The sequence below is a fragment of the Dryobates pubescens genome, chromosome Z, assembly GCF_014839835.1.
Source record: "Dryobates pubescens isolate bDryPub1 chromosome Z, bDryPub1.pri, whole genome shotgun sequence".
Classification (NCBI taxonomy): domain Eukaryota; kingdom Metazoa; phylum Chordata; class Aves; order Piciformes; family Picidae; genus Dryobates; species Dryobates pubescens.
The window spans coordinates 98873484-98897754 of NC_071657.1; the positions used below are offsets into that span (position 1 = coordinate 98873484).

The 24271-nt window shown below is 36.7% G+C and overlaps 1 protein-coding gene across 8 annotated transcripts in view; it reads right to left on the reverse strand.

Moving 5' to 3' along the window:
* Positions 1 to 3669: 3669 nt before the first annotated feature.
* The window catches only part of PDE4D (phosphodiesterase 4D), a 471410-nt gene continuing 450808 nt past the window's right edge, over positions 3670 to 24271 (reverse strand). For 7 of the 8 annotated variants that reach the window (XM_054179046.1, XM_054179052.1, XM_054179049.1 and 4 more), the window contains 9 exons: positions 17077 to 17170; positions 13428 to 13600; positions 12453 to 12551; positions 12197 to 12361; positions 10302 to 10401; positions 6506 to 6660; positions 5895 to 6017; positions 5253 to 5435; positions 3670 to 4215 (listed from right to left, as the gene is read on the reverse strand). In XM_054179046.1, coding sequence (XP_054035021.1) covers positions 3805 to 4215; positions 5253 to 5435; positions 5895 to 6017; positions 6506 to 6660; positions 10302 to 10401; positions 12197 to 12361; positions 12453 to 12551; positions 13428 to 13600; positions 17077 to 17170 — 1503 coding nt within the window. In that variant the 3' untranslated portion in view covers positions 3670 to 3804. Of the gene's footprint in view, positions 4216 to 5252; positions 5436 to 5894; positions 6018 to 6505; positions 6661 to 10301; positions 10402 to 12196; positions 12362 to 12452; positions 12552 to 13427; positions 13601 to 17076; positions 17171 to 23700; positions 24063 to 24271 lie in introns of those variants that run through there. The other variant, XM_009907315.2, reaches the window with a different exon arrangement.

Here is a 24271-nt window from a genome sequence, read left to right on the forward strand (position 1 = left end):
AGTGAGCTATACCTTTCAAATTCTGATTATTCCAATATTATTCTGGTTTCCCAATATGCATTCAAGTCAAATGCTTATTAGAGATGCTTTCCAAAGCTGTTTCATTCAGTGCAACTCAGTGCTGACATACAGCATCAATTTTAATATTATTTTTTAGGAGAAAAGAAAAGAAAATGTCTGCAACAATCCCTGATGATAGCATGTAAAGAGATAATCAGAGAGGCAATACAATTATATTTGCAGAAAAACCTTGAACTTCCAGTAGTATCATGAACAAACGCTCATTGTAGTATCATGCATATTAGCTCATATGAGTTAGCAACTAAAAATATGGCAGAAATACCCAGCCCTAGCTGCACAGCTACTTTATTTTCAAATGCAGCAAAACAGAAGAAAATATTGTTTAAAGTTAAGGCACAGCCCTGGGACCAAAGACCTGCAGCTTTTTTAATTGATGTATCTTTACGTGTTTTATACTTCTCTTGACTCTTCCAATGACAAGCTCTAAGGTGACATAGTATATATTACAGGAGAAAAAAATGTACAAGGAATATGTATACACAATAATCATTCTCTCACCAAGAGTTTCCAAATATAGCAACACCACCCTGACAAGGATGATGTTATAATAAGAACTGATAATTTACAATTAACATTACAGTATGTACATTACAATAAATACATGGTTGTAAACAGAGACAAACAAGACTGTATTACAGCTAAGGTCATTTGGTGAGAAAAATGCATGGCACAAATGAAATAAATAATGCATTTGAAAAGAACTATCAAAGCTTTCTGTAAATCCATTTCATTCAAGTTTGCTTTTTTTAACTTCTGAATGTCATTTGTTCTACCTATATTCTTTCATTTTCATTTTTCAATGACACAAAACAATTTAAGAATTCAAATACAGCATTACTGAACACAGTAACTTGCAAGCTAAAGTGTACTGTTACAAGCAATGTGAATTTTCTGTTCCACTCCCACTCAATACCCACTCACTGCATTTTCTTATGGCAAAAATACTCAGAACACATAAAGCCACTTGAACATTGTTTCAAAGCAGTGTGCAATGCTGAAACACACTTTGACAAAAAAGGAGAAAAGATTGTACAGTGCATTATATCCCCGGCTCTAAGAAATTACATCATTTTCTATGATTTGATTGTCCATATGGATGGGCAGGTATCTCACAATATGGTGGTTTGTTTGTGTGTTGGGTTTTGGTTGTGTTTTTTTGGGTTGTTGTTGTTGTTTTGTGGTGGTTTCTCCTCCCCTCCTCCCCCCCACCTAGTTATTGTCAATTAGTGCAGGTATAAAACCTTTTCATATCCCTATTGGTTAGCTTGGAATTTATATTGCTTTTCCATTATTAAGGTTCCAGGCACTCCTAGGGATTCAAAGGATTTCTAGATGGATCAGGTTCAGGAAAAAAATATGAAGAACAAAAAAGACAGTCAAAAACTGAAAAATCCCCATGATTTATCTTCATTCTCTTTCCTCCATCAGCATCCTCTGTGCTAAGGCCCTGTGAGGGCTAAAGGTAGCGAAAAAATATGACCTGGATGTAGAAGAATGCAAAATGAATTTAAAAGCTGAATAATTAGCCACTCGTCTTTAAAGAAGCTTTTATACTGGATCTTAGGCGCTTAAAAAATCCCCCATATTCACATCCACAAATGTACTGCAAAATGAATCCAAAAATAACAGTAACGGCTGTTGTGATCTTTTGTTAAGATACCATCACGATACTGTGATTTTACCACAGTTTTATGGAGTGGGAGTCTGCTATCTTCCCTAGGCTAGTTACAAGGTTATTTCCCATCTTCTACACTCAAAACTACAATTTTAACAAAGAGTGAAGTCTAAGAAATAGAATTCCTTCTTCTTTTATGTGACCAAACCTCAGGACAGGAAAATGACAAATATGAACTCCTGCCTCTCTTTAACTTTCCAAGACACAGAAGCTTTCAGTACCAATCAAACTGAAAGGCAGAATTCCCTCAACACAATGGATTAAAAGATCTGATTGAAATAATACGGTGTAAACTACAAACTCTCACTATGCATTGCTCATTTACTTTAAAAGAAAAGACTAGCTTGGCTGCTCTTGCAACAAAGACATGAAACAAACAATGCTAATTATTATTTATGCGGCACACACCTCAGATTAGCAAATGGTTTAATTAGATATTAGATACAGAATAAAGAGTTAAGAGAGTCCAAACTGGAAACATTACACTAATGCTTTTCTTGCCAGAACAAATATTCCATATATTCTATTAGACTGTTCTGATTTAGCAGTATATAGCTCCCAACCAAAAACAGTTTTGAAACCATGTTTCAAAGCAATGAATTTTAGTAGTGTAAGATAAGAGCTGCTTTTATACTACGACAACAATTCATTGCTTTTCTTATGGGCTCCAGTCCTGCAAAACCTATTACTTGTGGTCCTAGTTGGTTTCACTCTATATGAAGAGAGAATTGGCAGGATTAGGCCAGTATGAGGGTAAAAGCACAGTGTAAGTTCCTCCAATACATTTGGGAAAAATTGTAATGATAAACAAACAAAAAAGATATCATACTGGAAGGATTTTATGTAACATGAAGAATATTAATGGAATTTGCTATTATATAAAATAGACTTTTACAGCTTAGAATTACCATGAGAATCTAAGGTGCACAATAAAACCCCAAACCAAACCAACCAACCAAACAAGCAAAAAATAAAAACCCCACCCCCCCGAAAAAAAGAAACCCAACACACCACACAAAACCCCCCAACACCCAAAAACAAACAAAACCCCCCCAAACAATTGAAACAAAACCAAAGAATCTACCAAACTAAAAACCAACCAATCAAACCAACCAGAAAGAAATTGAAAACACCCAAACCCAAACACCAAACAACTCATACTACCAGCTGGCCTAGAAATATTATCCAGTGTAGCACAGATTTGTACTGAAAACTTGCAAATTACTCTTTGGAAAAAAACAGCCAGTGGCAGATGAAGTCTGACAGTATTTTTCTTTAAATATAATACCTCAGTACATTTAATAATAAAAGTAAGCACTACAAAAGATCTCTCTTTTACATACTATACAAAACGCAGAGGTTAGCGCAACCCACTGGGTCACGCTTTTTTCAGTCATGTATCAGGAAGACTTGAAATTAGAAAACTATGCAATTTCCACAGCTCATCTTCCTATTTGTAATAGAGTCATGTTGTGTCCCCATCATTTATGTGCATTTGTTTTTCAGTAGGAACTTCAGTTTATTTTCTGAATCCTCTCATGATGAATGTTATTCAATGCTTTGCTTGTGAAATACAACGAATTCAAAAACCGTCAGCGCATACCAGCATTCAGTTGGCAAGTAGTATTCCTCTGAAAACATTTGCTTTATGCAATCAATGTGTCAAATGGAGAGCTTATTAAAATGTAGTATATGGATGTTATCCCCCTTGCTTTCTGATGTCATGAAGGTGAAAATTCTGGTTACAATATTCCTGAGTACCAAACTGAGTCATCAAGGTCAGTTTTGATCAACAAACGTCCTGGCAGATGGCAGCGGCTTGTGACCATGGTTGTAGCATGTGACATACACTATGCAAACCATTACCTATTTAAAAAAAAAAAACAACAAAAACAAACCAACAAAACAACCAAAACACAACAGCAAAGACAAACAAACAACTATTACAAAAAAAAATCCACACCACCAAACAAAAACACCACCAACAAAACAAACACAAAGAGGAAAATAAAGGGAGAGGGCAAGACAAAATCACTTCATCTTCATTGTTACGTGTCAGGAGAATGGTCTTCTACTACACAAGGTTCTGTCTGGTTCTCCACCTCTTCAGCTTCTTCCCCTACTTGCTCATCAAGAGGAATTTCAGTGGATTCTGAATCTTGGGTGCAAAGAGTCTTGGAATCACTGCAGCTGGTATCTTCTTCTACTTGACTTCCACTGTCCTTTTCAGTGTCTGACTCACCATCTTCCTCCAGTGTTAGTTCAAACTGGAATTTTTCAGTTTGTCCCTGCCTACTCTCTTCCTGGTCATCAGGTGCAGGAGAGGGACTTTGAGGGATTGTGCTCTGGTACCATTCTCGATTGTCCTCCAGCGTATCTAAGATATCCTGGGCATCAGGGTGAACAAGATCTGCCCATGTCTCCCACAGAGGATGGACAATGTAGTCTATAAAACCCACCTGTTTCAAATAATACAAAATTAGGATGAGTTTTTATTCACAAAGAAATAAACAATTGTGCCTGTAAGTCACACAAAGTATGAGAAATACAATAGTAGTAGAAGACACTGGAATGTGTCCAGAGAAGGACAAGAAAGATGGTGAGGGGTTTGGAGCACAAGCCCTATGAAGAGAGGCTGAGGGAGTTGGGGTTGCTTAGCCTGGAGAAGAAGGGGCTCAGGGGAGACCTTATTGCTGCCTACAACTACCTGAAGGGAGGTTGTAGCCAGGTGGGGGCTGGTCTCTTCTCCCACGCAACCAGGACCAGAACAAGAGGACACAGTCTCAAGCTGCACCAGGGGAATTTTAGACTGGATGTTAGGAAGAAGTTCTTCATAGAAAGAGTGATTGGCCATTGGCCTGGGCTGCCCAGGGAGGTGGTGGAGTCACCATCACTGGAGGTGTTTAAAAGGAGACTGGATGGGGCGCTTGGTGCCATGGTTTAGTTGATAAGATAGTGTTGGATGATAGGTTGGACTCTATGATCTCAAAGGTCTCTTCCAACCTGGTTAATTCTATTCTGTTTTATTCTATTCATTATTCTTAAAGGTGGCTAAACAAGAAACCATGCTGGTTTATGCAGTAAATAGGGTCTTTTGCATTTTAAAGTCTTGATGCAGGACAGTGGATAAGGACTTGGAAAGAATTTGTTTTCAAATGAACTGTTGATTCCAAACAACTCCACTACATCTCGTAAGCCAAACAGCTGCTTTATATTTCATCCTGCTTTTGAAGGAAAGCCTAATGAGCAGCTGTTCAGTACTCTTTTGACGTGCATGTTATATTGCAGTTCATGACAGTGATGGAATCCCTTCAGCAAGCACACTGTCATGCACCAAATTTTCACAGTAGAAATTTCAGTTGCTCTCACTTACTACTCAGGAGCTGAATTAACTAGGAGGCAGAAAAAAGGAAACAGTGCATTCAAAACTTAATCAAAACACAGCTACGTTAAAATGTCATACTGTGTTATTTAACTGACTACTCAAATTAATTACCTGTGATTTTTCTACAGATGCATTGTGCTTATCACACATGGGACTTATCTCCATCCCCCTCTCTCTTTCCCGATCTCCCTGACGAAAAAATTCCTCCATTATTCTGTCTGTCCATTGGCGGTAGAGATGGAGTGGTTTGGTTGGATTGCTCAGATCTGCACAGTGCACCATATTCTGAAGGACCTAAAATAGATGGAACACCTGCAGTGTTACTACACTGGTGAGAAACATGTCCTTTTTCACTTACACTTGGTGGCTGCAAAACAAAATCCAGAAAACACGTGAAATTTTAGAATAAATCTTAACAGCAAACAGGTGCTTGGATGTTTTTCACATTTGCAATAATATCCATAAACAACCTTGTTCCTGCTGCTTCTGCCTGTAAAAGGGACAGAAAAACCTCTTTCAAAGAAAGAACAATTAAACTCTTTAAAGGAAGGAGGTCCAGAGGTACTCTAGCATCACTTAGTACCTAACAGAATATGTAAGTATCTAACAGAATAAGTAAGAAAATTAGGAGGGGTGTAGAGGGAAATTAGTGACACTTGGTGTGAGAATGGGTAACTTATCTAGCCCAGACTTGAGAACAGACAGGACAAAGTTATTAGCATGTAAATACCATTTGCAGATGAATTGCCTTACCTGAATCCTGTCTGAATAGTTATCAAGAAGTAGGACACCAGAACTGGTCACTTTTTTTGTTTCAACCATAGTTTTTAAATCAGCCAATAGATTCATATGCTTAGACATGTCTGTTGCAAGTACCTTGAAAGAAATAAACAAATAAGTGAGTATTAGATGCCTTTTTACAGATTAGAAAAAAAAAAAGATGGGGGGGAGGCAAAAATCTTTGAACAACTAAATAAATAGTTCAGAAGGAGATCTCTTAACTTCTGTATCGCAATACACTACAAAAGTTTGAGTTCTGTATGTCATTGGTGTCCAAAACAGTAAGTTTTCATTTCAGTCTAAATTTTCATCAACAATTCAGCAGCAAATTTCTAACTGTGATAGTGAAATGGCATACATGTCAGTATAAAACCAGACTGAAGCAGGACCACATGCCTCCTATAAAGGCAGAGATGATTACTGAAACTGGAAATAACCCACTATTCATGTTTGGGCAAGGCATGATGTAACTTCAAACCTTTATGTCATTGATTATGTGTCTAATGACTTATTATAAAATGCTTCTGTGCTTTATTATTGAATTTACTAGCACTGTGGAAGAGGGACTCTGAAACAGAACTCACAATGTCAATGACCATTTTCCTCAATGATTGCCTTTGTTTTTTTGTCAAATTCTGGAAAATATCACAATTTTCTTCCTGCAGCAGCTTGAAGCCCACAGCTAAGTGATGATTCTCCAGTACTGATGAGTCATTGTACATCAAGGCGAGTTCAGAATCTGCAACAACAATTGCAGGGCAGAACGTTAAAGCCTGTGCTTCTACCAAATCCCTTAAAACTTTTTAAAATTCATTATATTTGTAACACAATTTACAGATGAATATAAAGGAATATAAAACACTTAGCAGTGAAGCATGTGCCTGCAGTGGCAAGTTAGAAAAAAACACAAGGAAAGTATTTTTCAGAATACATTTTCATAGCAGAATAACTAAAACCACACTTTACTGTCTCCTGTTTTCATGCCTCCCTACACTGCAACTACTAAAAATCCATTGTTTAAGTCTAGTTGCAGCTATCCAGCACTCAAACCTGGGAATACACAGCTGGGGCTTTGCTGCAGGCTAGGCAGGGAGCACACATCTTGGTTTTCCAAATCATTTCCTGCCGCAGTTCGCTATGGCACTCCTATGCCTAGCCAATTAGGCCCAGAGGACACAGGCCAAGAAAACGGCGTATTTTGAGAAGAGGCTTGGTAGGATGGAGAGGTTGGTAAGATGGCAATCATTATGCTTCTAGTCTTTTTCTTTAGAAGTTATGTAGCTTGAAAATGCAAGGCCTTGTCCACTGCCTTATACTTCTGTGGTCAATGCCTGATGGCATAATCTTGTCTTCTGCAAGGGAAGAGTACTTTATCTGGTAACTCCATATGGCTTTGAGAATAATGTTAGCCTTCCTAGTAATGCCCATGCTAAGGCACACACTCAAGTCTTCTTAGACCTGCTGAACAGCCTGCTGTGACAAACAAAAACAATTGCCACCATTTTCTTCATAGCTTTAGCTTCTACTGAGGGATATCCCACAGTCATCTTCCATGTTTTAAGGCACAGTTTTCAAATGAATTTGTCATAAAACACAAATACTTTTAATGCAATCACATTTGCCCTGTGTGATACTGATTTCTAATTACTACAGATATTCTATCTTAAATCTAACTATGCGTCAGACTATTATATTTTGTCCTCTTCTTTTGCAAGCATCTTTGTTTTATAATCTCTCTGGCTCAATAGGGTGCCTATTAAAGCTCTTCTCTTCATATTTCATTAGTCTCATTATCCATTTTCTTGTTGTCTTCCTCTCCTGTCTTGCAATACATCAGTCTTTTCAATCAGGAAACTCTTCCCATAGCTTTCCTTATCCTGATAGCAACAAAATGGCAAATAGCAAAAGGAAAAAGAATGCAAGTTTATTAAATGATCTTTCTTTAATCATTCAGAGAACATTTACAAAATTTCACTGATTATTTTTCTAACAAAAAAGACAAGTACTAGTTCATATTTTGTTGTCAGTTTGGTTTTGTGGGTTTTTTTTTGGTGGGGTTTTTTTGTTTGTTTTATTTTATTTTGTGATTTTTAATTTTTTTTTTAAATTAAAGTCTTCTGATGAGCTCCAACTTGACACTGCCAAAATACTTTGGAAGGGCTGGAGCTACAGAGAGGCAAAATGTACTCAACTTTGCAATGGAAAAGGAAGAAGTTCTCTCGTGGTAGTCTTTGAAATTCATTACAAGCTTCAAGAGTATTTGTGTGGAAGGACAGAGTTACACTGATCAAATAATCATCTCCTCTGATGCTAACACAATGCATATGTTTTTGTTCTTTAACATCATTCAAGAAGAATCAGATTTTTAGACATCTGAATAACAAACTTTAAATCCTTAAATAGAAAAATAATCTAAAAAAATACCATGTGAGTAAAAAATAAGCTGAAATGTTGGAAAATATGTATATACTTTAGGTAACTCTAAGTCTATAATGCTTTTAAAAAATGTATTCTTCTTGAAATGTTAATACAATGTGATTTCACTAGAAAACAAAACTAGATGGTAGTAAATGATCTTCTAGAGGTTAGGAACATTTACAGTTTGAGGGACAAAATTAGATGGTCTTGATCTCTGTCCCTACAATTTCTTCCTTGTACACAGTACAACTCAAAAGGGACAGAAATCTTAGTTTCTTTCAGTGTAGTGACAGCAGTTCCAGGTAATGATGTTACTTCATTGACACAGAAGCCTTCTCTTTCAAAAGCTGAACTTTGAAAAACAAGACATTTCCTCTAATCAGCTAAATAAGCAGCATCAGAATCATTCCTAATTTAGTTGAGTTTCAACTGCCTGCATAAAAGTGAAAACTTTATGTATCATTATTTGTCCCTTCCAGTAGCCAGTAATTTCAGTTTGGTAGTTTCACTATAGCACCTCACAACCACCAATACATCCCAGTACTCAATTTCTGATTAAACAAACAAATGAAAACTTATATATGCCCACTTTCAAGAATTTAGGTATTGCACTGTTTTGTGCACAAACCCTGATTCACTCTCTTCCTGTACCATGCTGCTGTATTGTACTGTTTATCAATAAAACACCAGAAGTGCTAAAAGCACTAGTCAATCCCAGACCTCCTCCATGCATATGAGTCACCAAATTGAATTTTACTATAGGGTGGCCCTCAGGCTACCAAGACAAATAAAATTAGATGCAGGCTAAACTGGAGTGGATATCTTATTTGAACACGCAGCAGCAATGACTCAGAAGTGGAGCTCCCTTCTTCAAACTATACCACTTATTTGAGGTCATGCTATTTTAGCACTAGTGTGATAGATTCATTCAAGTGCAGGGATGACATTATCTATAAATATGAGCTAGATGGGTTAAATACACAATGTTAGATATGTTTCCATTTTGTGGCTTTTCCCTTTTATATGCTTGGATTATTAGTATTAATTCAACTTTAGTTCTTCTGGGTCAGTTACCATGAAAGAAGTTGCCAGATAGCAAAATAAGTAACAATATATGATGAAACTTGCACTGACCTACAATGTACTATCCAATTCAACATTACCACTGAAATCAAAGCAGCTTTGGAGCAATAAGCCATTCCATAAATTTGTCATGATCAGGTTCAACAAAGTTAAATGTTTTTTTCTTCTAGCAGAAGATTAAAGAGTGGGAAGAGGTTCATGCAGCACTACAGAGAACAGCCTTGAGGAACACAGAACAAGTACACTGTCTTTCAAATCATTATGGCCTCATTTCAGTAGGGCTTTTCTCCTCTAGCAAGAGACTTAAAAAATAAACTAAAAAAAATTGCTGTACCCCGAAGGGACAGGCTGAGAAAATTCAGTCCATGAGGGATGAGTGTGCAGAGATCAGAAACCAAGTACAGTGGCCAGGGAGAGGCACAGAAGGGCCTCTCAGGCTGTTTGCTAAAAAAATTATTTTCTGAAGGTCTTTAAAATGTAAGGGCTACACTTGGTCATACCATATTCTTCCATTATAAAAATATAAACACAAACTGTTGTCTTCCTTTTTTTTTAAATGTTTACATAAACTTCCTTTGTTATTCTCCTACACTTTCAATGTAAACCAACTAACTTCCAGAAGAGACCTTATCCAATACATTGACACGATGCCAGGTTTACAGTTAGTGTTTTAGTACCATCATTCAAGAATTATTGTGTAAATTCTTTCTAAAGTTACAAGAAATTCAAAATAGCATCCAGTTTAAAGTACAAACACCTATCTATTTACTAAGAAAAGTTACCAGTAGAAACAAACCAGGAATGAGCTGTGTATTTTTCAGGTACTATGTGCAGGTCTTGCAGCAAATTTTTGAGGAAGCCACTGAATATCAAACTTACTTGTGTTGATAAGAAACTGGTTTGAAACTCCTGGATGATCTACATCGTGTATTGCACTGGCAAAAATTGCTGCAAGGATCTCCAAATCAGTGAACACTGCCTAGAAGACAATGAAACATAAATGACAATCACTAACAGTAAAAAGTGCTTTCAACAAAAAGCATTACACTTTGAATCCAGGTCTGAAAAGAGGAAAATACACCTGAAATGTATCATGGATCTCAAGAAATCTTACACATAGGCTAACACAACCTTCCAATAAATCATCTGTTACATAGAATTTCATAAACATTTCAAGGTTGGCCAAAGTAAAATGATCCCTTCTTCACACAGACAGCATCGCTAAATTCCATAGCAGCTAAAGTTTTTTTCAGCTTCAGTCTGTAGATAAATCCACTTCTATTACTATGTACAAATTAGGTCGCTAAGTAGAGGTTTCTAACCCACAGCACAAACTGAAGTTAAAGATTTCAGCATATTGTCCTATACCTGAAAGATGCACATGTTGTAAAAGAGAGAACTGGAATGCACCTGGGATGTCACTGGCACTCACATTATATAATTGTTTTGTAACTGATCAAGAACAGCTCAGAAGTGCACTGGTCAGCAGTGGCACTGGGCAGACATTGTTATTTTATTGGCTAAAGCTCTGATGAGAACAAGGCCATCAAAAGCAGCCAATCTGGTGAAAAAGCAAAACAAACCCAAACCAAAAACACAACTAAAAATGGTATTGATTACCAGCTCAGCTGTTTGGTGAAGCCAGTAGTGACTTAAGACCATAATCTGATCTTTCTTCTTGACATAAAAAAAAAGCCTTTCCTAGGCAAATTCCCAAGTCTTGGCTGAGACCTGCCAACAGTCTTGAGATCCACTTATAATTCTGTTTTTAAGAATTAGGTAAAGCAGAAGCATTCAGTAACATGAAAGATTGGTCACTATGAAAAATTCAAAATGCGAGCCTCCTTGAAAGTGAGGGCAAGTCCTTCAGAGCTACTAATATTTCAACTGCTTGCTTTATCTGTCTTTTCCCAACACCTACTGGGATATACCAATCTTTGCTATACTATGTCCTGAATAGTGCTTAAAAAAGGAAACAAATCTCCATTTTTCTTGCATGGACCTCTACTCAGAGATTTAAGCACCTTCAACAGGAGAACACACGAGATTTTTTTTTTCCCAACAATTTTGAAATATTTATGAAAATAGAGACAGCCAAGTGAAGACTTAGTGCACATTCCATTCCACACAAGAAACAAACAAAAGGAGCCTTTGAGGATCGGAACAAACATGGACAAGGGAAAAACCAAACCAAAACAACCAACCAACCAAAAAAAAGGCAACAAAAAACCCCAAACCAAAACAACCACCACACCAAAAAAAACTCCAAAACAACAATAAAAAACCCCAACCAACAGAAATCAACCAACCGACCAAAACCTCCACCACCGAAAAAAACCCACAAAAATAACCATAAAAAACAACCAAACCAAAAACCCCAAACAAACAAAAGGCAGTATCAAGGAATCCCATTTTATCACTATGTTTCCTAATCCATTCCACTGCCTATGTTTAGTGAGAATCCCATGTGGGAAATAATGACAGAACAGGAGGTAGTATTAAATGAGAGGGTGGAAACAAATTTTGCATTGTATTACAATGAAAACGTTAAGGCAGCACAAACCTGCAAAAGAAAAAATGAAAAGTGACATTTCTGCACAATATTTACAAGTAAACAAGCTTTGCTCCTCGTAAATATTGCAGAGGTAATGAAAGAAATGTTAAAATTTCTTTTGAAAAATATTGCAGGAACTAAGATCTTTAATATTTAGTTTAGCAGAGTCTTATATGTCCCATTCTCTCACTCCAGTGTCTTCCACTTCAGCATAGTTTACCTCTAATGCTGGGGTTGATAGCAGCACGTGGGTTGACTGAACAACATCTGCAGCATGTATGTTATTGTGATATGCCACATCTGCATGGTAATGGTCTTCCAGGGTCATCAAGTAAGTTATTAAAGTATCTACTGGAATCTTAAATGTTTTTAACAACTCCCGTTCCTAGAAAAGGAAAGAGAGAAACAAGTTAAGAATAAAAAGCACAGAAAAACCTCAAAGATAAACAAAAAGTAGCATGGCTGCTGCTACTTGCCTGAAAAATGGTGTACATAATGACTGTCAAAGGTCTGTTTCCAGATAACTCTGCTACTTTGAAAACCTGAAGGCCCCATTTGTTCACGTCTTCTAGTTCCTAAAGTAGAATCAAGCAACAAACACATTGAAACCTAACATACAACTTCCAGTGATTTTTTATTAAAACAGCTAAAAACATCAGACTCATGAAAATTCAAACACTGACACCATGAAAGACATTTGCAGCTATCAACTTTCCAGATTTTAATTCAGTGAGAAGGAAACACTGCCTCTGTAAGTGGATTGCTCCACTGGGAAAAAATGCTACAGTATCTTGAATGAACTGGAGTGATACACCTTGCTATCTCACCACCTAGTGACAGCAAGCAGGAACCCTTCAGAGATGCTGTGGCTCTGCTGCTGTCTACCCAGTCCTCAGAAACACTCTTTAAATAAAAAGGGAGATTCCCAAAAACATAAGGATAGCCACATTTCAAAATGTAAAACTCTAAAATGAATAGTCACTTTATGCCAGTTTCAGGTTACTATGAAATAGCTGTTGGTGCATAAATGATAAGTAATGTAACTTAAACCCATAAATGATGTACAGAAAATGATACAGCTAAACACAGGATGTCTTGGGGAGGACAGCTTTAATGGTATCTGAACTTTCAACAACACAGGGCTGCTATGTATTTTCGTTCCTGTTTACTCTTTATTCTTCAGAGATTATTTATGAAATAAGTAGCTTTATGAATGCATACTCAAATCCTAATTTATATTCCAGGTGAAATCCTGTTCACATGGAAATTAACCCTTTCAGCCTGGTTCTGATTTTACTTGTTATTCTTCCACTTCACCAGATTTATTTCTGCTTCAAGTAACAACAGACTTTGGTGCTACAGCTTGAAATCAATGGTTACAAGTGGAGAATGTCATATACTGACAAGTCCACCCTCTACTCAATGGTTTTAAGGATTTATCCATTCTCTACCTTGGCAAGAACATCTTCTTGGTCTGTTTTAACTCCAAATCTGGGAATACTGGAATTAGTTAGGCTGGAACTGTGCATCAGTTTTTTGACTCCACTGATCTGGGACATTGGCCTCTTCTTTTTCTCTTTCTCTTTCTGTGTTGGAGAAGGGATTTCAACCTCATGTTGCTTGTCTTCAAAAGAATAAGGAAAAAGAACATTTTAAAAAATAATTATAAATATTACAAAATTCACTGGAAAGTTGCATCTAATGGGTATTGTGATTCTTAACAAAACTTTTTAGTTGTGTTTACATTCAGAGATTTTGCAATACGAGTTCAATATCAAGAGCAGTAACAACAATAAATGATCAATAGACCTATCCCTCAGTATAAGCAGATCTCTGTTTCACAAACTGCCTCATTCCGAACTGGCTACAAATGTGATTTGTGTCTGTCTGATTACCACTTCTCCTGCACCCATAGTGCTGTAGAGAGGGTCAGTCCTCTCATTACAAAAACGATATTACAACTGAAATCTAACATTCTGTTTTTTAAGAAAATAAAGAATTTCCACTTTTCTAGGAAAAACATTTTGAAATTCTATTTCAAAACCAATCTAAACAGTGTCTCACCTAAACCTCTGCAAAACATTTTCAGAACATGAAGGAGCCACTACTTTGGGACCAGTCCTGTTTGTTTTAAGACAGCTCAGGAAGCCTTTTGTCAGCCACATTTACAAGAACTTTGGCTGCACAAGATCATCTTCGCAATGCAGTGCACTTCTGCAACTCCCAACAAGAGTAAGTAACATCAACAGAGGGACTGTTTTGCTAAACTCAGCATTTTGCTGTGGGATTTTGCCTCAAAAGCAGTGACATCAATTCATATCCCTCATCAGTGTAGGTACCAGCAAAACTTCAGATGAACATTAAACTGTGAGTCAGGTGTATTTAGGCAATTGCCTGCTGACTGCTACCAAAACACTACAGGGGTGTGGAGCACTGCAGACCTTACTGGTCCTCAAAGTAACCCAGGTTGGTGCAGCAGAAGTGTCTCCTGCCAACTCTTCTAGGAATTTGCATTAAGTTTTGTTCTTTTTATTTATAGCATATTTCAACACAGAGTTTTAAGGACTCCATCCAATCATCTCTCCTTTGCTGAAATGTAACTGCATCTTTTCTCATCCTCAGGGAATACTCCAGGAAAGCCAGGAAAATCCAGAAGAGCTGTTTCTAACCTAAGACCCTAGTAAAATTTTAAAAATCTAAAGAAATTAAAAAAAAAAAAAAAGAGAAAGAGAAAGATGACATTTTGGGCTCTCTAAAACATATGTCTATTTTTGCCTCCCTGCAATACTCATTTCCAATAAAGACTTTAAAACCAGATGATGCTAGCAAGTCTGTAAGTCCATTTTTCATTATCAGACAGCTATTGTGTTTGCTTCTTCAATTCCTTTTCTTTTTTTTTCCCCCATTACTTTAATTTTAATTACCCTTTAGCTGCTGAATGTATTGGAGATCTCAAATTCCAAACAAATCAGAGCTAAGAACAGACTGTGGAAATGTCACCAAGCTTTAGCCTGCGGCACCAAGGTCCCCAATTGCCCCTGCCATATTTCACCACCCTCCTCATATAGAGGACCAAGGCAAGAGGGAGGCTGAGTGCTGCAACTCTTGACTAGTGCAAACTGACAACAGATGAGGAGCAGCGGCTCATGTTCACGCTCTGATGTTTATGGTTTTGGTCATATGCACAAAGTTTAGACCCATCAAAGGGAGGTTCATAAGCTGATCCGTCAGACTAACTGAAGTGAAAGAAAATGTCTGAATGACTCTAGCTCTCCAGAGGAATTCCATGGGACTGCCTCCGCTTTTGTAACTGAGAGCCCAAAGGGCCCATCTGAATAGCCAGAAAACACAGTTTGTCGTGTGACCCTGGCTGTGCTATGCTTCTCTTACATTTTCCCTTCATAGAAAAACAGCTCAAAGACACTAGAAGATAAAAAGCTTGCATGTTATTGTAATATCTGTAGAAGCCTTAATTTTTACACAAGGAATATATTTGCTGTCATTACGTGTACTTCACAAGATGTCATATATTCTTACTTGGGAAAACAGGCTTTTGTTTCTTTTAGGAGTAACAGAAACACCTGTTTTCTCATGACACGTTCATAACTTTCAAAACTGAAAGTCCATACATGTTCAGGAGGCAGATTGTATATGTTAAAACAAATTCACTAACTAGACTCATTAACATTTTCTATGGAGAGAATGTTTCATCTCTTCACATTTTTGCTCAGAAGCTGCGTATTCAGACTGCATATAATTCTGTAGAAGAGGTATTCTCCTCAATATATTCCTCTGTACCTAAAAATTTAAGTATACTAGTTTTTCAAGCAGCCACAAAACAGTACTCATGGCTCAGTAACTTAGAAATGATTGTCCTTCCAAGCCTCTTTCTGCTCAAAACTGAGGTCTTATATGAAAGGATGGCAGGTGCATTTCCTTATCCTGTCAAAATGAGCCTTAAGTTTAAGTAAAAGCAAGCAGAAAACGGTGAATCAGTATTTTCTCCCTAAGTGGGTCATCTTCTCAGGCAACTGTACACTGACTTTCAGGGCTCCTGAAGCTGTACGACACTCTTCTCCATAAAATAGGCTCACCTCCTTCTTACTGCCTGAAACCATGCTGTGCTGCAGTTCTGAGGTGTGATACTGCAACCAAGGGTAAATTAAGCAGATACATTAAGTGACCCATTTAGGACATGGTGAAAAGTGGGAGAAAAAGTCATTAAAACCTGCTTCTTTCAAAAAATACAAACACCCCCCCCCCCACCTATTATGGTACCTCACACAATCAAAAAGGATATATCTTAACATGCATGACCAGCACTTCTAAAAACACTTTTTATCCTAATTTAGATGTATTCAGCAGTGCTTCCCCTTATATGCACAGTCTTTATGAATGAATGTTGTTTTGCTTGAAATGTTTGAGAGCAGTATTTTATATTTACCTTCATGCTGAAAATCAACAGTGGGGAACCAAGTTTCATTAATTTTCACCCGTTTTAGCAATAAAAATCCAAAACAAAACCACAACACATACACTCCATATATGTATCTACATATAGATGTACTTCTGCAAAGCTGTAGAGGAGTAAATATAATCTGCCAAGCTCCTGAGCCACATAAATTCTCCTGGTAGAAGTCTGTTTAGATGTTGACTTTGCCACACTCATTCACCCACTCACATGCAAGCAGAGAATACTAAAGTATAAGAACTACATGCTGCAAGATGTCATGAGGTTACTTGACTTTTGCACACTACAACCTCAGTGTGGTAACTTTCATAAAGGAAACAGGGTAGACAAAAATATCTTTAATACAGAATTAATTCCTTATATACGAATTTCTTAATACAATAGCAATATAGTAGTTCTAATGTTACTTGAAAATGTGTATGTGACTATTTTTCTGCAATTACACACACAGGGAAACCACACAAACTAACTGAGCTGTGAGGAAATGGATCTAACAGTGAGATACTAAATGCATAGTTTCTGAAAATAGAAATTAATATAGAAAGCCACTTGCTTTTAAGTTCTACTGCAACCCGAGAGAGAGAAAAAAAATCAGAAGGTAAAAGGGTTATCTCCCATCACAGTCTTACCTAAGAATGTGTTTGATATATATTCTGAGACCTGATTGCCTGACCTGCTCATTTCAGATAGGTGGGTTAGCTCCCGGTTGAGCATTCTTTTAAACTGGAAAACAAAACAAAACAACAAGGAGGAAAGTTAAAAATCAAGATTGGTTTAAATTAAGATGTGAAAATGTAGTCAGTTTATGGTTGGAGAAAGAACATGATATAGGGAATATATAGCAAACTAAGATAACTATGAAAGCAAAAATCACATGCAACATCACCCTGTGAACTTATCTGAGATTTGGACAGCATAATTCTTAACATCCTGAAATACTCCACAGCGATTCTACTACTATGGCACAGGGTCTGATTAATAACTGAAAACTTACAAGACATACATACATATACAGACAAATAAATAATATTACTGTCTTTTCAGTTTTTCATTTTTAATTTGGAGATAAAAATTACACATTTACATAGGACTCCTACTCCACTAGGCTTTTAAAAATCATATTTATAGATTTATCCATTTAAGCATTTTTTTGCAACTTATTTTGTAGTATTTCAAGTTTCACTTACCTCTAATCATTGATCTGCTCAAATACATTTGATAGCACTGCTTAAAACAATCAGAATATCTTACTGGTTCCTACACATCAATATGAATAGGAGCAGGTTGTGTTGTCTCTATGTTAAATCAATAAGGCTGGAAAAGACCTCATACTGGACCAGCCCAGTAGCTTTCCCATTTCACGATCTCAGAAAATTGTCACTGCCTGCAGGAAACATTGGACTAGAAAAAAACCATCTGTGGAAACACCTTCCTTTCTCCACCTCACTTTAGGCACTCTATAGTATAGAAGGGGATATTAATATGACATTAAATATGTAGTTGTCTAGTTACTCATCACTGAGCCTTTCCTGATTCCTTGTGGACCCCAGAGTTACAGATCTTGCAGCACTGTGATCAACAGGTTTATCACACAACACAGATCTAGCAGTCTTACGTGCATTTTCATTGACTCTATCTCTGCCTCAATACTATCAACAGAGAGAGTCCGGCAATACTTATTACCAATTCAGACAAGTCTTTCCAATGCAAATTAGTATCTGTCACTACTGAGTTTTGCCTCCCACTGTGCAAACCATTTTGTTGTTATATTTCTCAGTCATCTTTTCTCAGTTAAGCCAAATTATTGTGCCGTTTTCAGAATCAGCTTTCATCCTGTTCACCCAGTTACAACTACTACATCAAGCAATAGCTATCCTTAGCACATACTCCTGTGTGTTGAAAATTGGAGATTTATTCTTCTGTGTGGGTTAAATCACTAGACTAAACATTAACCATCTCCTTTCCATCCCACTGGAATCAAAGCCTTTTTTCCATGAGGCTTTGATAGTGAAAGGTGTTATTTTCTTTGCAATCTGTCACAAATTACCGTCTTGCTCACAGCGCCATATAAGAATTATCTTTAATATAACTCTCTAACCATTAGCCAAGACATTTTCCTGCCATCTTGACATGCCATTAGCTCAGGAAGCTCCTGAGCTACAAAGACTGAATTCTACTTTACTTACAAGCCAAAGACTCAGCTTTGATCTCAAATATGTTTGTTTCCTAGCAAGTGCTCCACACATTTCTGAAAACTAGAACCAGACTGCAAATACAGCTACATGTACTACGAACCACAGGGGGGTATATTCTGTAAGAAACCAGTATCAAACTTCATGGTGGCATCTGATGTTTGTTGACAATGTCAAATGCTAAAAAAGCAAGTTAAGCTTGCCCAGCAGTAAAGTGACAAGTCCAAAAACTCTAGAAGTATTTTTTTTTTCAGACCCTGTCTTTAAGTTTTAGTGTACGCTAGAGTCACCTTTGCATGCTTTTTCTAACCACACTAAGGTTAGAAACTGAATTGTTTACATCAAAACCTGAAGATCTCATGGAATGGCTTATCTCCAGATAGTATCCAGAAACCGCAGCTTTAAGTTAAATGTCATGTATAGAATTCCATACGGAATTTGCAAGAAATGGAAGGTGCATGGCACGTTACCCACTAGTCTCATGCAAACCCTGGTCTTCCCACCTTCCATCACTCCATAAACTGTCAACATCAAAGTTCAATCATTAGCATGAAACCTCCAGAACAGTCTATGTTGCTGCTGAACATGTGTGTACAGTAAAACAAGCTCCCCAGATTCTGCAAGTCCTCCTGCTAGCTGTGAATTCAATTGGCGAAGTCTTTGGCTGTGATGAACTGCATCAGTGTGATTTACTCATACTCCTTCATATGTTGCTGATACCATGGCAGCAAGACTAACTGATATTTATTCTGATAACACCTGGAGTGAGCAGTAGTTTAGAGAATTGCTTTGATTTTCTAAATGTGTGACAAAGCCTAATGTCCTTCATCACCATTGAAGCAGATGAAGTTGAAGACCATATGCAAACAGCAGCTTCTGATGCAAAACAATTATTTTCTTTGACAGTAAAAAAGGTGACAGATGAACAGTGATCAAGATGTTCAGCCATTTTTGTTTCAATGTATCTGTGTGTTAGTTAGTCTTCTGATGTTTAGTAACTTATTCTTTGGGAAAATTTTTCCAAAAAAATTTTAAAATTAATTTTTCTGAGACAAAAGTCAAACCCAAAGCCATTATATTGTCCTGATTTTACTTAGCTGTCCAGTATTCATTTAGGCTTAAAGTGCATCAACTTTACACACATTTATATATCCTCATGCAATTACTTTTTAATGAAGCTCTCCCTAACTCTCACATGGCTCCCACAGCATCTCAATGAAAACAGAAATTTCTGCTACATCTGTGAGCCACTGTTTCTGTCATCCAGTGAGATGCCTCTTAAGTGCCTGAAACTTGGCTAGACTGTCCACACTCTCATCATTCATCCTCTCAGAAACAACTTCTAGCACTCTATTCAAAACAAGTCAAATAAGACATTAAACCAGCTTGTCACTAACAGTAAATGCTGAAGTTATTTAAAATAAGAATGTAAAACCTCCAAATGCCATATACTTTCCCAACTGAAAAAAATAAGTCATAATGCAAAAACTCTTGTTAATAATAAACATTTACTCCATAGACTTTAATTATGATACAGTATGGGAAAGAAGTTGACATTTTTTGCTGATCTATACACATATTATATTCTTCCTCAGAAAGAGATATTTTCCCACATAAAGACTATGCATTGTTAGATTGAAAAAGGGACACATATCCCTTTGGACTATTTTCTAGGAAATTCCCCCTTGAAATGGACAGGCTATAAAAATGTCTATTAAGCCAACTATGTAGTTCTTCAATGATGAATACTGAAGCCAAAGTATTGTCTGAAAAAAATGCTAATAATGTATTTCCTTATCAGATTTTTTTCATTTAATTGGTTTATATAGAGATTTTATTTAATTTACTCTGTGTATGGGTGGATAACCCACAACACAAACACAGGCACAACATTCAAATAACATTTCAAAATCTCACAAAGTGATGAAATCAGATGTGTATTTTTTACCTCTCGTCAAAACTGTGTAAAATCTGGTAAGAGAACACACACAAAGAACATGAATGAGAATAAAAGTGCATATGCTGCTGAGACAAGGGTTCCTTAAATAGCAGTTGCCTCCAAAGAACATGTTGCAAAAAAAAGGATCGAGCTTGGTAGTTTAGATCCTTCTGGGCTGATGCCCAACGCATGCATTTTTCTAAATATATATTACTGCTGTCAACCTAGGATAAATATATCTGTGGTTTTTTAAAGGATACTTTTCTGATGTCACCAAAGGTGACAAATTTAGACAAACTTTTGTAGTAACCGTGTTCGCAGATGGTAACCAGAGCACTGACACAATCTGTGCCTATGCTAGAAAGAAATTTCAGATTCAACTCCCAATATCCAACTAGAGTCAGTTCATGGTCATTAATAAGTTTGAGCTGCATGCTTAATATATATGGTGTTTACTAATGACATTTTTGACCACACCTTTTTTTTTTTCCCCCCCATGAAGTTCTTGACTCAGTATCAAAAAGCTAAGTTAAATATGCACCATGCAGTCAGTTGTCCTGAAAGAAAAGGTATGAAGAACCATTCTTAGTACAAATGCCCTGTCCTGGTAAGGCCTCTTCTACCCAGGCTTTCTTTTCCTAAATCTATGATCTGCTGCAACCCAAGGACTGTAAGAAGGCTGCTTCCACTACTTCCTTTGGTACCAGAACAAAAACTGAAGGTAGGCATACAATGTGGACCATGGACCAAAAGGTCCATCCTGCCTGTCATTTAGTTTGACTGTTAACCAAGCTGCAAGCCCAGTGAAGGCTGGCATCAAAATGCTAAAGAACACCTGAAGCCTTTGATTGCCCTGGGTCTTAAGCCCAAATGGCAACAAATCCCATTTTCAAGCTGCCTCTTTTCCTACGTAACATTTCTTAAAGCTTACATGAATCAAATACATGCATTTAATACCAATTTAATACTTGGAATGTTAAACTTATATCATTACATTTTGTTTCTAAAATATCTATCAATGTTATTTTAAAAGAGAACTCAAGGAAAAAAAAAAAAAAAAAAAGTGTTGCAGTCTACCAAAATAGGACCAGGAACTTAAAATAGTCCAGGCTAACATTAATGTTTGTATTGCTCATCAATGCAAAACAGCATTCTTAGTACACAAACGTATGTGAGATTTGGGCCGGAAGCCCATCTGTTTAATCAGTATCAAGGTCATACACTGATTTTTAAATATATGCTGTAATAAGGTACATGTCTCTAAGCCTGGCATTGTGACAGTGTTTTAAGAAAAGATATTCAGTGAAAGCCATTCTCCAAAATGTAATTAACAGAAGATAATAAAATTTGATCTGAAGCACACAGAAATTACAGAAATGTATAAATATAAGCACAACATATAATTGTTGGATACTAACATGCTTCATGCCTTGAATTTTATAAATACTCCAAATCATTATTTTCAATGTCATAAAAACAGATGATCTTTACCTCTCCACATTTTTCTTGTAATATTTATACCATGAACTCAAAAAGTGCTGCAGTAAAATTTCAAGTAGTTGAAATCTATCAGATACTATTCAGCTTCTTAACTAAAACCACTGTCTGATGACAGTTCAGGACGCTGTCTATACAGAGGACTTCTTCCCCCATGGGTTACAAATTGCAGAGACCATGCACTTTGCTGAACTTTTTAGCAAAAAAGCATCTACCAATTTTAAAGGCTAAATAGTAAAGATAAACATTTTTAAGATTGATGATTGAATTTTTCTGGTTAGGAGCATGACAGCATCTCCCTGGAAAAGCAGGAAATACTTCCAAGCAAATTATAATAAATACCTCCCTTTTCTCTGAATGGTAAGTAATTTCATCTCATTTTTTGGTGAAAGAGAAAAGGATCCACCTAACAAGCATGATAGGATCCAATTTCTTCACAGATGACTGATCAAAATCCTTGAAAATATACTGTAATAAGTCTGCATTAGCAGAGAATAGTCACAATACCTAATCAGACACAATGACCCTATTGATGTTTTTACGTTTCTGATAAAAAAAGAAGAAAAAAAATCCATGATAAATGTATTTTCACAAGAAAACCAGAGATCCAGTCATATGTGAATATAATGCCTGCGTTATTTTTAGTCACCAAATTCAGCACTTGCATTATTTGGCTTAGGAGATATCACAATTTTCTTTGGAATAGGGTGACTGGGGACAATTATTTTATGTTAAGGACAGCATATTGGGGGGGTTCAGGTTTTTTGTTTTGTTATGTTTTACAAAATTGCTAACAATTATTAAGGCAGCATATTTTTCTTATTTTTTTTTTCTTCTAAGCACAAATACACAAGTAGGACTAAAAGCCAAAACATGGTTTTCTAATAAGTGAATTTCAGTTCTGTGCATTGACAGGCATATTAATTCCTTGGTGCAAAACTTTTCCATAATATGAAATAAAGCTTATTGAATTCTATTGTCTAGCAATATTGCAGTTTCAAGCTACTCCAGGTAATAACATAGATCAATACTAGAGGATGAGAACGTCCAATGTTCTAATCAATAAGTGCTCACAGACAGAGAAGCTACCAAAAAATGCTGCTGTTGATAATGTCACATTTGTTCAGCTATTGTAACGAGTCAAGCTTTCACCCATTGTCTTCAGTCTCTTTACTCATGCTCTGTCCTACTATATGGTATCTTAGTTTTGTGGTGGGTTGTTGGTTTGGTTGTTGTTTGTTTTTTTTTAATATCTAGAATTACATTTTTGTAGCATTTCTTTTCCTAGAAGAAAACAAAATTCTTCTGAATTTCTCTGGATTTAGACTTGATCTGATTATCCTCTGAAGCAACGTTATTTTTAAAGTCTCAGTACACTTTCTAAGAAAGGCTGTACACTGTACAACGTACAAGTTAATTCTCTTCACTGAACAAAGGCTTGCTTGCTTGATTTTTCACTTTTGCAGTGGTTTAGCGCAAGAGCTAACTTGCCTGCTCCCCCACTACAAAAGTGAGGGGAAGAGTAACACAGAATAGTCATAGACAACAAACACTCACACTATCCAGTGATCAAGCAATCATGCACCACAAACCAAGATTCTTAAAAGGCAAAAACAAAATCCTACCTTTATGTAGCCCCAAGAAACTGAGAGTAAATAGTTTGCCTCAGGCATTTTTTATTTTTTCCCAATCAAAGCTAGTAAGTTCTTTGTTATCTGATTCTGTGCAAGATTTAGAAGAAGAAAAATTCTTTCTTTTCTTTCCTAATGCTTTTTGCTAATCTTCAGGTTCTCAGCAACTGTGTGCACAGGAGGCATACTGAAAGGAAATCTAACTGCATGTTCTTCTGATAGTATAAATGCCATTTGTAAAGCTCCAAGCATTCAGAGGCAACGTTGAAGAGACATATTGCACAAGATGAAGAAATATCTGAAGAGCTAGGGATATGCATATTTCCTGAACACTGGGACTTAATGAATAATGTATGTCAAGATGCTCAGCTGCTGGAAAGACTTGCTCTGTCAACAGCTACCAAATAAGGATCTGAAGGGGAAGCCACAAACAGTGCCAGTAATCCCTCCCATAGAGCCTAACTAGCAGCCAATCATATGTCATCCTAAAAGATATAAATCCAAGCAGCCTGTGACATGATGTAATTTCCCACTGGCCAGTGCTGGGAACTCTCCTAGGCATGGG